This window comes from Palaemon carinicauda, chromosome 22 (assembly GCF_036898095.1).
Source record: "Palaemon carinicauda isolate YSFRI2023 chromosome 22, ASM3689809v2, whole genome shotgun sequence".
Taxonomy (NCBI): domain Eukaryota; kingdom Metazoa; phylum Arthropoda; class Malacostraca; order Decapoda; family Palaemonidae; genus Palaemon; species Palaemon carinicauda.
The window spans coordinates 90297953-90318000 of NC_090746.1; the positions used below are offsets into that span (position 1 = coordinate 90297953).

General features: G+C 40.9%; 1 protein-coding gene across 3 annotated transcripts in view; it reads left to right on the forward strand.

Moving 5' to 3' along the window:
* Positions 1-20048, forward strand: part of LOC137616613 (dyslexia-associated protein KIAA0319-like protein) — a 175401-nt gene that overhangs the window by 137638 nt on the left and 17715 nt on the right. For all 3 annotated transcript variants that reach the window (XM_068346517.1, XM_068346518.1, XM_068346516.1), the window contains exons 10-12: positions 4839-4950; positions 7270-7424; positions 16213-16403. In XM_068346517.1, coding sequence (XP_068202618.1) covers positions 4839-4950; positions 7270-7424; positions 16213-16403 — 458 coding nt within the window. The remainder of the gene's footprint in view (positions 1-4838; positions 4951-7269; positions 7425-16212; positions 16404-20048) is intronic.

Consider the following 20048-nt stretch of genomic DNA (forward strand, 5'->3'; position numbering starts at 1 on the left):
TTCTCCGTGTCTTCCGAGACATCCGACATGTGTTCATCATCTTCGGAATCCAGGCGGCACTCGTGCATGGACTGGGCCATGACTACATCAGGTTCCACTGTAATTTGGACAGTGGGGATCGAATCCTTGGGTACCACAGAATCAGGGGAGGCCTTAGGGAACAGAAGTGACCTCAATTCTTCAGTGGCCAGGTACGGTCCGGTGGCATTCTTCTGGAAGCCACGCACCCACTTGCGTAGCTTCTCCCGAGAAGTGTCCCTGACCTCCGCTGAGGGAGGGTTATGGAAGGCATCAACTAGGTGAGCCTGGCAGACCGTACAATTCAGTGGGTCCCAGAATTTCAAATCCCCTTTCTTGTTAGCACAAGGGGCGTGAGTCCTGCAAGCCGTATGCCCGTAGAAGTGCGGGCGTTTCACAGCGCAGAAGTCGAAGTCACACTTCATCTGCTCCTCCTGTGGAAGAAAGAGAAAATGAGTATGGGGGAGTCATAAGAATGGCTCTTAAGTTAAGTTAATATTAATCATTAATTTTAACTTGATAAAGGGTGTGATGCACAGAGGATTGAGAGAGTAAAGAAACATACTCCATGCATCTCGCCCAGCTGGCTACCGCAAGCTTCATCCTTGGATAATCCGAGGTGGCCGAAGGCACAGGATAGAATTCCCGCAGAATCCATAGGGTAATGGAATTCCATGGAAATTACCAAGGATAAGTTTGGGACTGAGGTCACTCAGTCCCAAATTAGGGGGCTAAAGGATCCCCGAGGGTAACTGCTTCCGGCAACCAGCCGCGCTAAGATACACGCAGCATGCTGGAAATCTGAAGAATGCAAAAGGACAGCATGATTACTAATAGAACAGTATCAAGGTACTGATCCACTAACGTAAACAGGCCATCTGGTTGCAGTGTAGGGCTATCAGTATGAGGTGATAGCTAGTAGAAGGGGGTGCAAGTCGTCTTGACGCCTCCGGGGGGTCCGGCAGACCTCCGGCACGCCGGAGGCCGCTCCAGCAGAGTTTCTGGCATTAGTACAGACAGTATAAGTCAAGAGTAATACCAGGGTGGCGGCCGCCGACACAGCGGCGGCGCGCCGGCAGAGGGAGCGGCGGCTCCGGCAGCCGGAGGATGCCAGAGTGGTGACAGGATCAAGGATAGTTATGGCAGAACCGGGTTGCTGGCAGTGGATGCCGGCACTCCGGTGGCCGGCCGGCGGGCGGACGGCCAAGCTATGAGGGAGGTGAAGAGCCATCGGCTGGAAGCCGGCGGCAGGCGGCAGTCCCCCGGCACACGGAGGACTGGCGGCCATGGGGGTATGGAGGGAGTCACCAAGGTAGGAGGTGGGTATCACCGACAGTGGAGGCGGCAAGGGACCGGCACCCGGATAGTGAAAGAGACAGGGGGAGGGATGTAAGGAGTCCAGTCATGGACTCCCAGACATCCCCCCCTGAGAGGGTGTACCCATGATAGAGGCTGGCTCTATCACCCAGAAGCAGGGGCCGCAGAGGACCGGGAGCTAGGGTAGCCCAAGGGAGGGCTAGGGAACACCCAAAGAGGGGGAGACCCCTGTATACAGAACACATCCAGTGGCTAACCCCATATGACACTATGAAGGGTATATGTACCAGAGCGGACTGTACGCAGAAGCTCCAGGTTGCCCTATCACTCCACCTTAAGGAGGAGTTGTAGGACAGGGGACAGATGGGTATAGACTAACCTAAGTATAGGCTAGGCTATACAAGAGATAGGTGGGGAGGGGAGAAGAGAAGAGTCTTCCATGAAAGGGGTTCTGTACCAGAGCGGCCACTAAGGAAGGGAGGACACTCCCTAACCTAAGGTAAGGCAGCCTGACTGAAACGGTGCATGGGTACAGTTTCAGCAAGGGACAGAATTACCCTTCCAAAACCTAACCTAGAGCAGGGCTGAGCGTCCTGAACTAGGAAGGATAGAAGACATATCGCTATCGCAGGACAGTCGTAGACTAGTCCTAGCCATAGAGGAAAGATTAGCCGTTCCTCACTCTCAGGCGCAACCCTAAGGGGGGTTCATTCCCTTAGGGAGGACTGAGAGGCGATAAAATACTCTGGTAAGAGCTTGATCCCTTTACGTGGTAAGGGGAGCAAGGCTACGCAGAGGGAATGCCAAGGGCAGGGGGATGAAGGGAGCATATAGGGGTCCTACATGTAGGTTAGGTTAGGAAGGCACACTAACTAACCTATCCCCTATATGGTCCCTGAAGGCGAAAACACTTGCATCACAGTCAATAGTATTGTAAAATAATGCCACTATCTTCATAAATAAGCCTAGGATCACTGATAAATCATGCATGAACACTGATATATAGGCGCACTGGCCTGGGGGCTATAGTAGCCAACTGGTATAGGGTCAATCGATGACCGGTAAAAAAGCGTCAAAACACGATATAAAAGTTCCTAGCTATGAAGACTAAATAAACTAATGTTATCGATTAGTAATTGAGGCCGGAGGCGTTGTTGTGGCTAACTAAATAAGGCATGCAGAACAACAACGACGCCATAAAATGGCGGGTCCGGTAGAGGCACAGCTCTGCCACAAAACAACAATTATCTCGAAAAGTAATATTTACTTTACGGTCAGAGCTTAACTAAACAATACTGGAACCTTGTACTCAACTTTCCAGAAGAAGGCGAGGCCGAAGGTAGCGACATAATAAGGATGCAAGGCGATAAAGATAGCACAGGGAAAATCCGTCTAAGTAAGGCAAGCTACTAGCAGAAGGATGAAGACGAACGTGACGTCATTCAAGCAATGGCGCCCGTTTGTTTACGTCTCGAGTACCAAAAGTAGCCACGGATGAGATTAGCTATGGAACGGCTTCCAGCTATTCTCCGCCTTTACACACCGAAGCCTTAACTCTGTTCGGGGTGTAGATAGCTATGTGGCGCGTTAATATATGCGTCCCCTGTTGATATACGATGTCTTAAAAGGGAAACCTTTAGGATACTCGCTCCAGAAGTTAGAATTCTGTGATAACCTGTGGTTAAATTCTCTGGGAATATCTTAGTAGTTATTTACCCAAGGAAGCTACCAAAAAGGAACCTTCCATCAGGACGCCATGGCTTGAGCCCAAAAATGTAATCTACATATAACACTGGCCAAGTTCATAATCTTATAGGAAACTGCCTGTCATGCTTTTTGTATGAAATTTATACTGTGCAAAATATTGAAATGATCTTTCCAGAACACTGATGGTTAATTTTGTAGGATGTCACTTCAAAGTGCCTCTAAAAAAGTGCTCTGGTACAGAGTTTCTTAAAATTTTAAAGGACCTGCTAGTCCATGGGATGAATGAGAGTAGTGGTTTTAGGGGGTAAAACTTCACAGTGATGAAGTTAAACTCCATCAGCATATCATCCTGCAAGCTTGGGTGGTATGCAGGAGGATTAGCCATAGAAAAAGGCTCCTTTGGAAGCAATTTGTTTCTCCTCTAAATATTTTTTACACTAGGTAAAATAAGACCATTGAACTACTCACTGAAGAATTGTCTCGTCACCCAAACCTTTGAGTTTGCCCTCCACATGAAGTGTTTTGAAAACCCCTTTGTTCTGTGAGTGGCAAATTAGTAAAGGCTTAAAATCAAAATCTCCACTTGCATTACTGCACAACAAAGGTTACCCTGTCCATCACTGGCTTGTGCCCTGGCAATGCCTTCTCGTGTGAGTTAAGTCCTGTTTGGCCTTTTCATCTAAAACAGGCATGTCAGGCTGCAGTTTAAAACTTGTTTGGGGAACAGAACCCTCAGCCTGTACTAAACAATATGTAACATGTGTCTTTGTTGGCACTGACTGCTTCTCCATGCCTCACAACAATATGTATGCTAGTCTCGGTATTAAAATTATATTCTGTAACCAGCTGTGCCTGTCTTTAAATACATCACTAATATCTTTACTCCTTTCTTACATACCTTTTAAAAGATCATATAATATTTTTGCCTTCTCACAAATTAAAGCCTCCGAAAGGTTGTTCCTGGTTAACCATTTTTTTATCCATATAAATAATAATATTTTTGCTTGCTTTGGTGTCCATGATCTTTAATTTATTTATAAATGTAAACTCCCCTACAACTTTATGTGATTGGTGTCCTCTTCTGTTCACAATCCATGAAATTGTTGTTCCTGGCATATATTATGCCACTGCAAGGTCAGTGATGCTCATGCTGCTTCCACACTTTTCTATAGTCTCTTTTCATGTCAGTATTGATTGTAAATATTTCCTTTGTAGCTTGGATTTTGTCACTAACCTTCTGAATGTATTCTAAAAGTATTCATGGTCAAATAATACATGAAAATTTGCAGTGTTATAGAAATGGATTGTGCGGTGATTGAGATTTACAGTCAGACTGAGGAGTGATGCTTTGTTTGTCATGAACGTGGTACATGTGGGCACACATTGACTCAAGCCAACCCATACAATTTAAAACAAGTACTGTATGTCATATATTAAGCAAGATGTCATAACCCACGACATTATTTTTTCTTTATCAACACATGGCATATATCAAATTTTATTTCATCCGAAGTGGTCGTATAGTGAGGTTCTACTACAATTAAATTTTTTCATGATGACGGAGTTTGTGAAATTATATCAACATGAGTGACTAGTTTGCTTTAAAATCTTGTCTAAAGATAGAATGGACTTTTGTCTAACTTCTGAATACTTATTTTTTATTTTTATGAAAGAATTTGATTGGAAGAATAGATTTGATTCTGATAATTTGACTCAAAACAAAGGCTGTATCTTAAAATGTTAATTTAAATGTTTTTCCAATGTGAAGGGATAATACTAAGGCTTTCTATTTTCAGCAAATGCTGGAGAAGATATGCGAATTGTCTTACCTAATACAACCGTTATATTGGATGGCAGTCAGACTACAGATGTGTCGGCTAACACCCATTGGCTCTGGAAGAAACTCAGGTAAAAATTTCATAAAAGACATTTATTAAATGTGTTAATACGGGGTTTCCAATTCCTGGGCCTTTAATATTCTTATTATGCCCTTATTATTGGATATACAGTATATAATTTATAATATAAATTCAAGAATGTAAAGGAGATAAGATCTCATTTTCACTTAAATACAACGTAACCATTGAACTTGTGTAAATACAGTATACAAGGCTTATGAGTAACTTAATATTGAAAGGATAATCCAATGATGAAAAATTAGTTCAGATTAGAGCAACTGCAGTAGTTACCCTTTTTAACTATACTTTCTCTCTGTTTCATCACAAACCCATTACTTTATATTTGCTTCATAGTATCCACACAAATTTTCATCACCCCACTGGAAGAGAAATCCTCCAGTTCCACCTGGCAGTCTCTGCATCTGGGCTATGTGTGATTGTTATTTTGTTAGACTGCTAGAATAGTGCATTGGTATTTAAATAGCTTCCTACAGACTCTCAGTTTATAGGTATTTTGCTTTCTTTATTATTTCTATGAACCTCTCCTGATGTTCACATTGCTTTTGTTTCTAGAAACTTGGAATGTTCAAGTTACTCCTTAGGATTAAGAAATTTTCTCGTGTTCTTTTTTTCAAATACACCAGTGAGACCAACAAATAACAATAACAACCTCCAGAACATGTCGGATAGTTCCCTCAGTCTAAAAGTCGGTCATGGAGTAACAAAGACATGTACTCCTCAACTGCAGATGTCAAGTTTTATTTTTGTTTTTATACTGATTTTAGTGTTTTTAAGGTGCCTTCTCTGGATCTGTTAGCAATCGCTGCAGTGGTGTGCATAAGAATTGTTTTTGGGTTATAATGGTCAACATTCTATTGTGTCTCTTGCAGGGGACAATTTTTTAATTGAGAGAATCCTGTGAATGTGTAGGTCTCGCTGTTCCTCTCTGGGAAGGCTAGGCTACTTATAGAATGATGACTGTAATGCCACTACAGCTTTTGAATTTGCTATGGCCTAATGAGTTAATTTTGATAGCCAATTTGGAGTTTAACATCATTTGCTTCTTTTCAAAATCTCAGAAAGCCATTAAGTTTTAGATGCAGGGTAATATTTCAAGCCTAACTTGTCCTGTTTTAAACTGTAGCGTAACACCTCAAGTGTTGCCTAGTGGTTCTAATGCACTATTCAGTAAGGATTATGATGGTACATAGCATCTCCCAGATTGGTTAGAAAATGCAAACTCATTTCCAGGCTTAATTTGGCCAAATGTTATTGGCAAGTACCTGTACTGCTAAGTGAATCGGCCAAAAAGAATATGTGCTTTTAAAACACCATTTGGTTTAAAGAATACAGCTAGTACTTTCCAATGATTGATGCATAAAATTTTAAAGGGTATCAACAACTTTGTCGTTTATTTAGGTGATCTTGTGATATCTCCAGAATCTTGGGATGAACATTTACAGATTTTAGCAAAAGTCCTGGCAGCCATTGAGAAAGCAAACCTTGTTCTAATTCTAAAGAAATGTGAATTTTGGAAAACATCTATCACTTATTAAGGTAAAAAATGGGTCTTGGTAAGATCTGTCCAAAGAATTGGAACACTGAAACTATTATGTTCCCCAATCACAGCAACTAAAAAGCAGTCCATGAGATTTCTCATAATGGTTTCATATTTCCATAGATTTGTGCCCAATATTTCAGAAAAAAGTGCTACCATAACCAATTTGTGTGAAGGGATATACGTTTTATATTTGGTGATGAGTATAAAGAAGCTTTCAATAAATTAAGGCCGCAATGATTCACACACCAGTATTACTGTATTGTTACCTGATTTTAGTAAGGTGTTTAATTTAGTGATTGATGCCTAGTACAATTATTACTAGCTAAGCTACAACCCTAGTTGGAAAAGCAAGAGGCTGTAAGCCCAGGGGCTCCAACAAGGAAAAATAGTCCCGTGAGGAAAGAAAATAAGGAAATAAACGATATGAGAAATTGTGAATAATTAAAATAAAAGATTTTAAAAACATTAACATCAAAATATATATTTCATATATAAACTATAAAAAGGCTTATGTCAGCCTGTTCAAGCTAAAAAAATTTGATGCAAGTCAGAACTTTGCGTGTACTTAATGAATAAAATAGAGGATAGTTAGAAGCCTGTTTGATTCTGGTCTTAAGTACCCTAAAGCCCACAAAGAAGTGAGGGTTGGCTCTAGCTAATTTGTTTAGTACTTGAATAGAGGTCTTTAACAGTGAAAGGAATTTAGGAATTAAGACATATTATGAAGAAGATCTTGTTAGTACTCTATAATATATATTTATTTTTCAGTGGCCCAAGTAATGTGCATTTTTCTAAAAATGATGAGGTAAAGGTCAACGTCTCTGGGTTAACCAAAGGGGATTACGTGTTTATGCTTACTACATGGAATGGAGATGACCCTTCTAAGAATTCATCCAATGATGTAACGGTATCTGTTATTCAAGGTATGTGAGTACTAATTTAAATTTTTTAAGAATGGTCATGGAATAAAGATTATTAAGTTGGATATTGTATAAATGAATTCATTAATACTTCAATTAGACTTAAGATGACTCCAGTCAATCCAACATAGTGACAAATATGACCTTGAAAAAATATGTTTAGTACTGTGTATCAATACTTATATATTTTTATATGTACATACACATATGCATATATATATATATATATATATATATATACATATATATTATCATAAATTATTCACAGTATGCCTAAAAGAATTTTTTTTTTGAAAATTTAGATTAGGGAAATGTAGGAATTAATATTAATGGGTAATACCTTAACAACTTAAGATTTGCCGATGACATAGTGTAGTTGTATTTAGTGAATCGTGGGAGGAATTGCAATAAATTGTAAAAGATTCGAAGAAAGAAAGCTGAAATGTTCAATGAAAATGCAGAGAGACAACAAATAAGTGTTATGTACAAACCTTTAGAAATTGTTAATGAATATACATACTTTGGACAGACAGTAAGTGTTTCCTCAGGACATGAAACTAAAATTAAAAGAATGATAAGCATGGGGTGGTGATTTTTAGAAAACAAAATGATATTATGAAACGTAAAATGGCCCTTTCTCTAAAAAGAAAAATATTTAATGAGATGGTCCTACCAGTTTCAAATTATGCATCAGAAACTTGGAGCCTTACTAAAGCCTTACAACATAAGTTAATTACAACTCGGAGAGCTATGGAAAGAATAATGATGGGAGTAACACTAAGGGACTGAAAAAGAGCAACATGGATACGAGAGCAAACTAAAGTAGAGGATATTCCAACATGTAAGAAAAAGAAATGGGCAAGGCCAGGACATGTAAGGAGAATAGCAGATGATAGATGGACATTAAGATTAACAGAATGGGTTCCTAGAGATTACAAAAGAAACAGGGGAAGGAAAAGAGGATGATGGATTGACGAACTATGAAAGTTTGCATGTTAGGACTTTTATAGAAAGATCATAAACAGATGCAAGTAGAAGGACATGTCTGAGGCCTATCTTCTGCAGTTGAATAATAATGGCTGATACTGATGATGATGATATATACATGTGATATATATGTGAATATGTATACATATGAAAATATGCATATAAATACATTTATGTATAGGTATATATATATGTACAGTATATATATAGGGTATATATATATATATATATATATATATATATATATATATATATATATATTTATATATATATATATACTGTATATATATATATATATATATATATATATATATATATATATATATATATATATTTTTATATATATATATATATATATATATATATATATATATATATATATATATATATACATATATATATATATACATATATATATATACTGTATACATACATATATATATATATATGTATACAGTATATATATATATATATATATATATATATATATATATATATTTTTTTAAATATTTAACTTAGCCGGTGAATATATAATAGCTGCAACTCTGTTGCTCGACAGACACATACATAAAAAACTCGCGAGCGATCGCTATGCAGGTTGCGGGTGTGCCCACCAGCGCCAACTGTCGGCCAGATACCACTCTCGGATGTAAACAAAACCTTCAATTTCTTCTCTGTCGACGTGTCGACAAGACGTACTTTTACTCGCAGTAGAACCTGGAGTTTTTCCCATCATATTTGGTGAAGTACTTTATTTTGGTTTGAGCTTTCGCAGTATAGGTGTTTTTCTTCAAATAAACCCTTGAACTCTTTTTTGAATCGGATTATTTGTTGATGACTTAGATCGTTTTTTGGAATTTTCCCTTGACTAATTCAAAATGGCTGATCCTTCTCAAGTTCCCAAGTTTCGAAAGTGTAATGCTAGGGACTGTAATAGGCGTCTTCCAAAGGCTTCTCTCGACCCTCACACTGTTTGTTCCAATTGTCGGGGTAAAACCTGTCAATTGGGAGATCGGTGTGAGGAATGCGTGGGCCTTTCGGAATTCGATTGGATCGAATTTGATAAATATACACGCAGACTAGAGAGAGATAGGGTAAGGAGAAGTTCTTCTAGGTCTGTAGATTTTTCCTCTCCACATGCCCCTGAACCTAATCCTTCCCCTGTAGTGGTTGTTCCTAACCCCCCTCCTAGCACTCAGGAACCGTCTATGCAAGACATGATGCGTGCTATTCATGCCTTGGGGGAGAGAGTTGAGGCTTTAGCAAGTGACCGGAATCAACTCATGGCGGACGTGAAGGAACTCAAGTGCCAAAGTGCCACGGCGGAAAGTGGGAAAGTGCCTAGTGTTACGCAAAGTGTTGTGAACAGTGTTGCGACCGAGGGTTCGTCTGTTCGTGCCTGTCGTCCACCTAGTCCGGGACCTCTTGCAAGCTCCCAAGCCCAGGGGAGAAGCAATGTCGTACGACTTATGGGTTCGAGAGGCCTTGATCAGCGAACAGACGTTCCCTCTTTGGTATCAGGCGTATCTCGTCAAGATCGCCCCTACCATAAGACGAGAGAGCCCATTTTTACCTCGTCGTCCGAAGGTGTTTCACGTAAGAAACCTTGGACCAAGGTCTCTAGACCTTTAAAACGCAAGTCGGTCCCTTCAGGACAAGTCCAACGTCCCGGATGTAGCCACTGGGATATTTCGGACCCGTTGCCGTCATCTGATGACTGCTCGCCGCCTAAGAGAGGCAAAGTTGTGCCGTCTCAGTCGCTAACCCCGTCTGTTACCGCACCTGCTTCCGTTGACCCTAAATGGGTGTTACTGCAAGACATGCAGTCTAAGCTTGCGTCCTTGATGGAGGACTACAACGCTGAGAAGGTTTCCGTTGAACCTACTGGCCATCAGCCATCCAAGCGTTCTGTTGTGCGTCCTGTTGACGTGGATGTAGCTTTCTCGCGTCAACCAGTTGGGGTTGTACCTCCACCGATGCGACCCAGTGTGGATTTCCAGCCGCACGTTGACGTTAGGCAACGCACTGATGCGATTGGTGACGTTCAGGACGTTCACCAACCATCAGAGTTGACTTGTTTTGACGCGGTGCGTCAACCTCCGCAACCCGGTATGGTGTTGACTGCACAACTCAGACGGTCTAAACAGTCTCGGGTGGACGCTGTGCGTCCTCGCGCACCTGTTGTTGTTGACAGTTCACAGACTGTTCAGCAGTTTCAGGACGCTGCGTCCTGCTCCGTCACGTATGCACCAGTGCGACCGGACTCTGCGAGTCAAACGTTGCCTACACCTTTGCCGTTTTCTCATCAGTTATCGGATGAGGAACTGTCAGATGAGGACGTTGCTGAACCACAGCCTGAGGATCAGCCTTCAGAATTAGATGAGCCTAAAGCAGTTCAACCATCCTTGGACTTTAGAAAAGTCATGGTTGTTTTTAAAGAGTTGTTCCCTGATCACTTTATTTCTGTGGCTCCTCGTTCGCCGCCGTCCGAGTTTGTTTTAGGCGTTCCTGCTACCATGCCTGCCTTTACGAAACTCGTTCTCTCTCGCTCATCCAAGAGAGCTTTACGGCTGTTAGGCGATTGGTTAGAGACCAAGAGGAGTTTAGGGAAGACGGCATTTGCCTTCCCCCCATCTAAACTCTCGTCTAGATCGAGCGTCTGGTATGCCACGGGAGAAGTTCTCGGCTTGGGAGTTCCTGCCTCTGCCCAGGGCGACTTCTCAAGTCTTGTAGACTCTCCCCGTCGCCTTGCCATGAGACGCTCGAAGATTAGTTGGTCACCCTCGGACCTGGACCACCTTCTTAAAGGCATATTTATGGCGTTTGAAGTCTTTAACTTCCTGGACTGGTGTTTGGGAGCCCTGAGTAGGAAAATCTCATCTGCCGATAGGGATGTTTCCTTACTCATTATGTCCTGCATGGACAAGGCCGTCCGTGATGGGTCCAACGAGCTTGCCGCTTCATTCACGTCCGGAGTCCTTAAGAAACGAGAGTCTCTGTGCTCTTTTCTGTCAGCAGGAGTGACGCCATGCCAAAGATCTGAGCTACTCTTTGCGCCCTTGTCTAAGTGCTTGTTTCCTGAAGTCTTGGTTAAGGAAATTGCCTTGTCTTTAGTGCAGAAGGACACCCACGATTTAGTTGCGTCCTCGGCTCGCAAAGCTCCCCCTTTGCCTGCCTTGTCTGCTAGACCTAGGATAGACACTCCAGCGTCCAGGTTTATCCCGCCCTTTCGTGGCAGAGCCTCCAGCAGGGGAGGTGCTCGTGCCGAAGGGAAGAAAGGAAAGAGGAAAGGATCCAAGTCCTCTCGGGGCAGAGTCTGACTGCCCGCAACTTCAGACAGCAGTAGGTGCCAGACTCAAGAACTTCTGGCAAGCCTGGGAGAAGAGAGGCGCAGATCAACAATCTGTGAGGTTGCTCAGAGAGGGGTACAAAATCCCTTTTGTACGCAGACCTCTTCTAGCGACGTCCCCCATCGATCTCTCTCCCAGGTACCGAGAGGAAGCAAAGAGACAAGCCCTGAAACTGGAAGTGTCTCTTTTGCTAGAGAAGGGAGCGGTGGTCAAAGTCTCGGACCTTCAATCACCGGGGTTTTACAACCGTCTCTTCCTAGTATCAAAGAAGACAGGAGGTTGGAGACCGGTGCTAGACGTCAGTGCTCTGAATGTCTTTGTCACAAAGACGAAGTTTACCATGGAGACCACAAAGTCAGTCCTAGCAGCAGTCAGAAAGGGAGACTGGATGGTCTCTCTAGACCTAAGGGACGCTTACTTCCACATCCCCATTCACTCAGACTCCCAACCTTTTCTGAGATTCGTCTTCGACGATGTGGTGTATCAGTTTCGGGCCCTGTGCTTTGGCCTAAGCACAGCTCCTCTCGTGTTTACGAGGCTTATGAGGAATGTGGCAAAATTCCTCCATTTATCGGACATCCGAGCCTCCCTTTATTTGGACGACTGGCTTCTCAGAGCCTCTTCCAGTCATCGCTGTCTGAAGGATCTCAATTGGACTCTAGATCTGACCAAGGAATTGGGACTCCTAGTCAACTTGGAAAAGTCACAGCTGGTCCCATCCCAAACTATTCTGTATTTAGGGATGGAGATTCACAGTCAAGTTTTTCGGGCTTTTCCGTCGGCCCCCAGAATAGATCAAGCCCTGCTCGTCATCCAGAAGATGTTGAAGAAAGAACGCTGCTCAGTCAGGCTTTGGATGAGTCTGGTAGGAACGCTGTCATCCCTGGAGCAATTTGTCTCGCTAGGAAGGCTACACCTCCGACCTCTACAATTCCATCTGGCTTTTCACTGGAAAAAGGACAAGACGCTAAAGGCGGTCTCGATCCCGATTTCCGAAAAGATAAAGACTTGTCTGACTTGGTGGAAAGACAATATCAGTCTACGAGAGGGTCTTCCCCTAGCAGTTCAGAAACCCAACCACGTTCTCTTCTCGGACGCATCGGACTTGGGCTGGGGCGCGACGCTGGACGGTCGGGAATGCTCAGGTCTGTAGAACTCGAGTCAGAGGAGCATGCGTATCAACAGCAAGGAGCTTTTGGCGGTTCATCTGGCCTTGATAAGCTTCGAGAATCTCCTTCGAGGCAAGGTGGTGGAGGTCAACTCGGACAACACCACGGCCTTGGCGTACATTTCCAAACAGGGAGGTACCCACTCACTGACTTTGTACGAGATCGCAAGGGACCTGCTCATCTGGTCAAAAGATCGAGGCATCTCCCTAGTAACGAGGTTCATCCAGGGCGACTTGAACGTCCTAGCAGATTGTCTCAGTCGGAAAGGTCAAGTAATTCCAACCGAATGGACCCTCCACAAGGATGTGTGCAAGAGACTTTGGGCGACTTGGGGTCAACCCACCATAGATCTCTTTGCAACCTCGCTGACCAAGAGGCTTCCAATCTATTGCTCTCCAGTCCCAGACCCAGCAGCAATACATATAGATGCCTTCCTCCTAGATTGGTCACACCTAGATCTTTACGCATTCCCACCATTCAAGATTGTCAACAAGGTACTGCAGAAATTCGCCTCTCACGAAGGGACAAGGTTGACGTTAGTTGCTCCCCTCTGGCCCGCGAGAGAATGGTTCACCGAGGTACTTCGATGGCTGGTAGACTTTCCCAGAAGTCTTCCTCTAAGAGTAGACCTTTTACGTCAGCCACACGTAAAGAAGGTACACCAAAGCCTCCACGCTCTTCGTCTGACTGCCTTCAGACTATCGAAAGACTCTCGAGAGCTAGAGGCTTTTCGAAGGAGGCAGCCAGTGCGATTGCTAGAGCGAGGAGAGCGTCTACCATTAGAGTTTACCAATCGAAGTGGGAAGTCTTCCGAGACTGGTGCAAGTCATTTTCCGTATCCTCGTCCAGTACCTCTGTAGCCCAAATAGCTGATTTTCTCTTATACCTGAGAAAAGTTCGCTCCCTTTCAGCTCCTACGATCAAGGGCTACAGAAGCATGTTGGCCTCGGTCTTCCGGCATAGAGGCTTAGATCTTTCCAACAATAAAGATCTGCAAGACCTCCTTAAGTCTTTTGAGACCTCTAAGGAACGTCGTTTGGCTACACCTGGGTGGAATTTAGACGTGGTCCTAAGATTCCTCATGTCAGACAGGTTTGAGCCTTTACATTCAGCCTCCCTGAAAGATCTCACTCTTAAGACACTTTTCCTGGTATGCTTGGCCTCGGCTAAAAGAGTCAGTGAGCTTCATGCCTTCAGCAAGAACATCGGGTTTTCGTCAGAAAAAGCTACTTGTTCTCTGCAGCTTGGTTTCCTAGCCAAGAATGAGCTACCTTCTCGTCCTTGGCCTAAATCTTTCGATATTCCTAGCTTATCGGAGATCGTAGGCAATGAACTAGAAAGAGTATTATGCCCTGTTAGAGCTCTTAAGTTCTACTTAACTCGTACTAAACCTTTACGAGGCCAATCTGAAGCGTTATGGTGTTCGGTTAAGAAACCATCCTTGCCTATGTCAAAGAATGCTTTGTCATATTTTATCAGATTGTTAATACGAGAAGCTCATTCACACTTAAGTGAGGAAGACCGATCTTTGCTTAAGGTTAAGACGCACGAGGTTAGAGCTGTAGCAACTTCCGTGGCCTTTAAGCAAAATAGATCTCTGCAAAGTATCATGGACGCAACCTATTGGAGAAGCAAGTCAGTGTTCGCGTCATTTTACTTGAAAGATGTCCAGACTCTTTACGAGAACTGCTACACACTGGGACCATTCGTAGCAGCGAGTGCAGTAGTGGGTGAGGGCTCAACCACTACAATTCCCTAATTCCATATCCTTTTAATCTGTCTCTTGAAATGTTTTTAATGTTGTTTTTATGGGTTGTTCGGAAGGCTAAGAAGCCTTTCGCATCCTGGTTGATTTGGCGGGTGGTCAAAGTCATTTCTTGAGAGCGCCCAGATTAGGGGTTTGATGAGGTCCTGTTGTATGGGTTGCAGCCTTTGATACTTCAGCTCCTGGGAGTCTGTCAGCATCCTAAGAGGATCGCTGGGCTCCGTAAGGAAGACAGACTTACAAGGCAGAGTAATCGTCTAAGTCGACTTCCTTACCAGGTACCTATTTATTTTGGTTTTGTTATATTGATAACTGTCAAAATGAAAAAACTCTTAGCTTAAACGATGTAAACATATTTTACTCTGGTCTCTACCCACCTCCTTGGGTGTGAATCAGCTATTGTATATTCACCGGCTAAGTTAAATATTTAAAAATGATATTTTAATTATAAAATAAATTTTTGAATGTACTTACCCTGTGAATATATAAATTAAACGACCCTCCCTTCCTCCCCAATAGAGACGCAGTGGGATGAGAAGAAATTGAAGGTTTTGTTTACATCCGAGAGTGGTATCTGGCCGACAGTTGGCGCTGGTGGGCACACCCGCAACCTGCATAGCGATCGCTCGCGAGTTTTTTATGTATGTGTCTGTCGAGCAACAGAGTTGCAGCTATTATATATTCACCGGGTAAGTATATTCAAAAATTTATTTTATAATTAAAATATCATATATATATATATATATGTATATATATATATATATATTTATAAATACATATATATTTATATATATATATATATATATATATATATATATATATATATATATATATATATATATGTATATATATTTATAAATATATATATATATATATATATATATATATATATATATATATATATATATATATATATATATAGTATATATATATATTTATTTATAAATATATATATATATATATATATATATATATATAAATAGATATATATATATATATAATATATATATATATATATATATATATATATATATATATATATATATATTTAGGAAATATTTCAATTTGAGTAAAGTGGGTAATGGCAAAATTGTGCTATTGCTTCACACTGGCTGCCTGATAAGAAAACTTATTGAGGCCTCAGGGAATAGATTTTAGGATGCAAAGGACTCTATGTATGAACTATTTTTGAAACAATTGATAGTTATTAGGCCTTTTATCATTTGACATTTATTACATGTAGAGTATGTTTATGGTTCAAAGAAGATAGCTAAATATTAAAATTTGCTTCCATTTAAATATCCTCTGAAATTGTAGGAAATGAGAGTAAATATCATTTGAATCACTACTTGGACTACTTTCTAGAAGCATTATTGATTATATCAATTTTGACCAATTCATTGTTTAGGTAAAGTAATTTTCAATGCTTTGATTACTGTAATATTCTTTACTGGTTTGCCAGTTTTTGAATGTTGGGATAGACAGTAATTTTTAATTGAATAATTTTACTTTGTTACCAGATAAGAATGTATCACCCAAAGCTAATGCCGGTGGGGACTTCAGTGTGACACTCCCAGTATCTGTCATTGCAGTGGATGGTTCACAATCATCAGATGATGTTTCAGTTACAAAATGGAAGTGGGAAAGAGATTCGACTTCTCTTGCAGCAGGAATGGTTATAAATGCATCAGACAGCTCACCTGTACTTATGGTATGTGTACTTTATCACTATTATATATTTCACCACACAAACTCTTAGTCTCTTGTCATAGGTTGAGAGCATCAAAGAGCAATACTGTGTACTTCAATATGTCTCATATAACAAGTTTCTTAGTACGTCGGTAGTAAATAAACTAAGAAATTCTTTAGCTTCTTCTGCTTCGTATTTTTTTGGTCCTATGATTACTTTACATGGTATTGCATATTATTTGGATTCCTCTTACTTCTTCTTCTTCTTCTTAACTAGAGAATGCCTTGATGTAGTCATTTGGCTGTAGCACGGCGTATTATTTCCATGCTGAAGCCTTGCGACTGGCTAGAGGGCTCTCGAACTGGGGAATGATATTTTTCTTTAGTTTGATTAAATTTCTCTTATCCTATTTCTAAAACTTATTATTGCTTCATCCTCCTTCATATTTATAAACTGTCTCCAGCCGTGCTGTCAAAACTCTCTTAGTCTTTTCACTTTCCAAGCTGTTTGGAGAGAACACCATATCTGGGATCAAAGGTTTTTCTGACCCAGTTGTGAGAGCTCTGGTGGTCTTGCCAACTACTTGATAATGTTTGGACCATACGAGTGTCGGTATTCCCCCACTGGCATGCGGAACTATTCTAGTACTGAAATTTGGCCCTCAGATTCCAGGGGTGTGCTGGACTCAGAGATAAGACACTCGCCATTCTGTCTGGTTTGCCTGCCACATGGGGATGATTGTATTCTTGAAATGTTCTCAGTCCCATCAAGTGGGTTTGGCTTACACTTGAGCCACTCTAACCATAGTGCTACCATCTTTTTGGAGTAATCTAGTAAGTAGATATTTGGGAATCGGCTCTCCCAGGTGTCATTGGTAGAGGAATTAATTCCATGAAAGGATAGTAGGTTCTCTTTTAGGATGTCAGAGTCACATTTTTTTTTCCCCTAGACTTATTTCTTTTTCATTCATTTTATTCACTTTTATCATTATTCCTTTCCCCTTTGAAAAAATGAGTAAAATGTTGAGACGTTCGGTGAATAGACTCTCCAGGAAGGCTGCAGTCCCAGCAAGTCTTCAACTGTGACGAAACTATTTTTTTTTTTGGGGGGTGGGTGGAAGAAAAGGCCTCATCAGACGTACATCATTGCGGAAGAAAAGAAGCTACCTGGACATAAGCCTATGAAGGACAGGCTTACCTTTGCACTTGTTGCAAATGCCAGTGGGGATTGTAAGGTGAAGTCCTGCTGGTGTATCACTCCGAGACTCCTCGAGCCTTCAAGGCCCACAAAGTGATTAAGGAGAAGCTTCCGGTGTTGTGGAGGGCTAATGCAAAAGCCTGGGTAAGTAGAAGCTTCTTCACTGAGTGGGTAAATCTTTGTTTCGGCCCGAATGTGAAAAAATATTTGGAAAAGAAGCAACTCCCTCTGAAATGCCTGCTGGTGTTGGACAATGCCCCTCCTCACCCTCTTGGCCTCGAGGAAGATATCGTAGCGTATTTTTCATTCATCAAGGTTATCAATCTTCCCCCAACACCACCCTTCTCCTCCATCCCATGGACCAGCAAGTGATTTCAAACTTTAAGAAGCTCTATACAAAATATCTCTTCAAGAAATGTTTCAAAATCATTGATAGCATAAACCTCACCCTGCATGAATTTTGAAAGGAGCATTTTTATGTTGTGATATGCCTCACACTCATCAATAAAGCTTAGCGGAAGGTTTCGAGGCACATCTTGAACTTTGCATTGAAGAAGCTGTGGCGTGATGCCATCTCTGCACGAAATTTCAAGGGCCTCCACATGGGCCAAGCTGAAGCCTATGTCGAAAAAGTTGACGATCCTGGACCTGTTGCTCAAGCCGAGGTTCCCGCGATCGTTAGACTCATGATATCCATGGGTTTGGAAGTTGATGAGGATAAAGTTAATGAGCTTCTTGAGGAGCACCAAGAGGAACTTATGACGGATAACGTGAAGTAGTTGAAGGCCATGTAAGTGAACATCGTTCAGGAACAGTTCTCTAGCGGCGAGGAGGAGGAAGATGACCTGATGACAACGGTAGAAATTAAGGAGGGTCTAGCTACCTACCATAAAATGGTGGCTCTTATAGAAAAGACATACCCGTAAAAGATTTAAGCAGGTTGTCTTCTTGAGCAGGTTAATGACATTTGCCCGAGTCATTTCAGAAACATTTTGAGAAGCAGGCAGAAACAAGCTTCCTTGGATAGTTATTTATTAAAGAGGCCCTCGATACTAGTAGGCCAAGAGGGATCTGAACGTGATCCCCCCAAAAAAGAAAAGTGGCAGTGAAAAAGAAAATGATTACATTTAGAAAATACAAAAGTTAAAGTGAAAAAATACAAAGAAAAAGAAAATTAGAAAAAGGCCAAAAAAAAAAATAATTTTGAGTTTATTGTAAAGTTGTGATGATATTTTCTACCATTTATTAATGTGTTTTGCAAAGTTAAGTGTTCATGTTTTCTGCCTTTCGTCATCTTCTGCCGCCTCGCCACTCCGCTCTCGGACATTGCCCCACTCCAAAGGTAAGATTCTACATTTTTGTTATAGTATTTTCGATTTATTATTGCATTGCAGTACTGTCTGTTCTAGTTATACATTTGTTTACAGGTTATTAACTGTTAGGTTATTATTGAATGATCCAAATGTTTGTATTTCATTGTGTTTAGTGGAGTTTAGCTTTATTATAAAATAATTTAATGTGGTGTTTTTGTAGAGCTTGGAACAAATTAGGCTATTTACATGTGAAAGGCAACTCACAATGCGGCAAAATCACGGTATGAAAGCCACCACGGAATGAATTACTTATGTATTATGAGGCATTACTGTATACTATGAATCATCAAAATGCTTCTAAACATATTCAATGAAAAGTTCCTCACTATGCTACATATAATAATGACTAAATGGTAAAATATGTGGACAAAAGAATCAAAACAATAAATAAAAACAAGTCAAACCAATTGTTTTTCCATGGAAATCATCATACCAGGAAGGCAAAAGAACTAAAGTCATTTTTAGCATGATTGCCTATTAGTAATACGAGACTGACGCATGGGTTATTGATGTGCACACCTCATTAGGTAACTCTCAACTGCAGTGAGTGTGAGATGATTTAACCGTTAAACATATTTATGCAAAATCAGTCTAAAAAACAAAGACATTTTTATTTTTGTTTTAAAACTGTGTCCAACATGTTATCAGATTTTAAGATTTTAACTATTATATGAAGTGCAGGTTTAATAGATAATATTCGAGTTCCTTTATGTTTTATCACCTACATTGTATATTGTGTATTACTGTGTATTATTCCTTCCCGAATTTTTTCAGGTCAGCTCTGTATGAGTCAAGTTCGATTCAATGGGCTGGGTAATTTCCTCCCTTTTGATATTAATTATTATCCAACTAATGAATTAGTATATAACACAATTAATTATTAGCCTGATTATTAAAAAGTGTGTGATCTACATACTGTAGCTTATTTCTTCCCTTTTTTGTACAAATTCACATATTAACCAAATTCATACTAATGCCTGTGTTCCAACATACAGTATAGCCTATTAGAGGTTATCAGTTTGTTCATTTCTCTAAATATGCTATTCCCTATAGATTCCTTAGCTTTATTATTTTACTCTAAATTCTTGATGGGTAA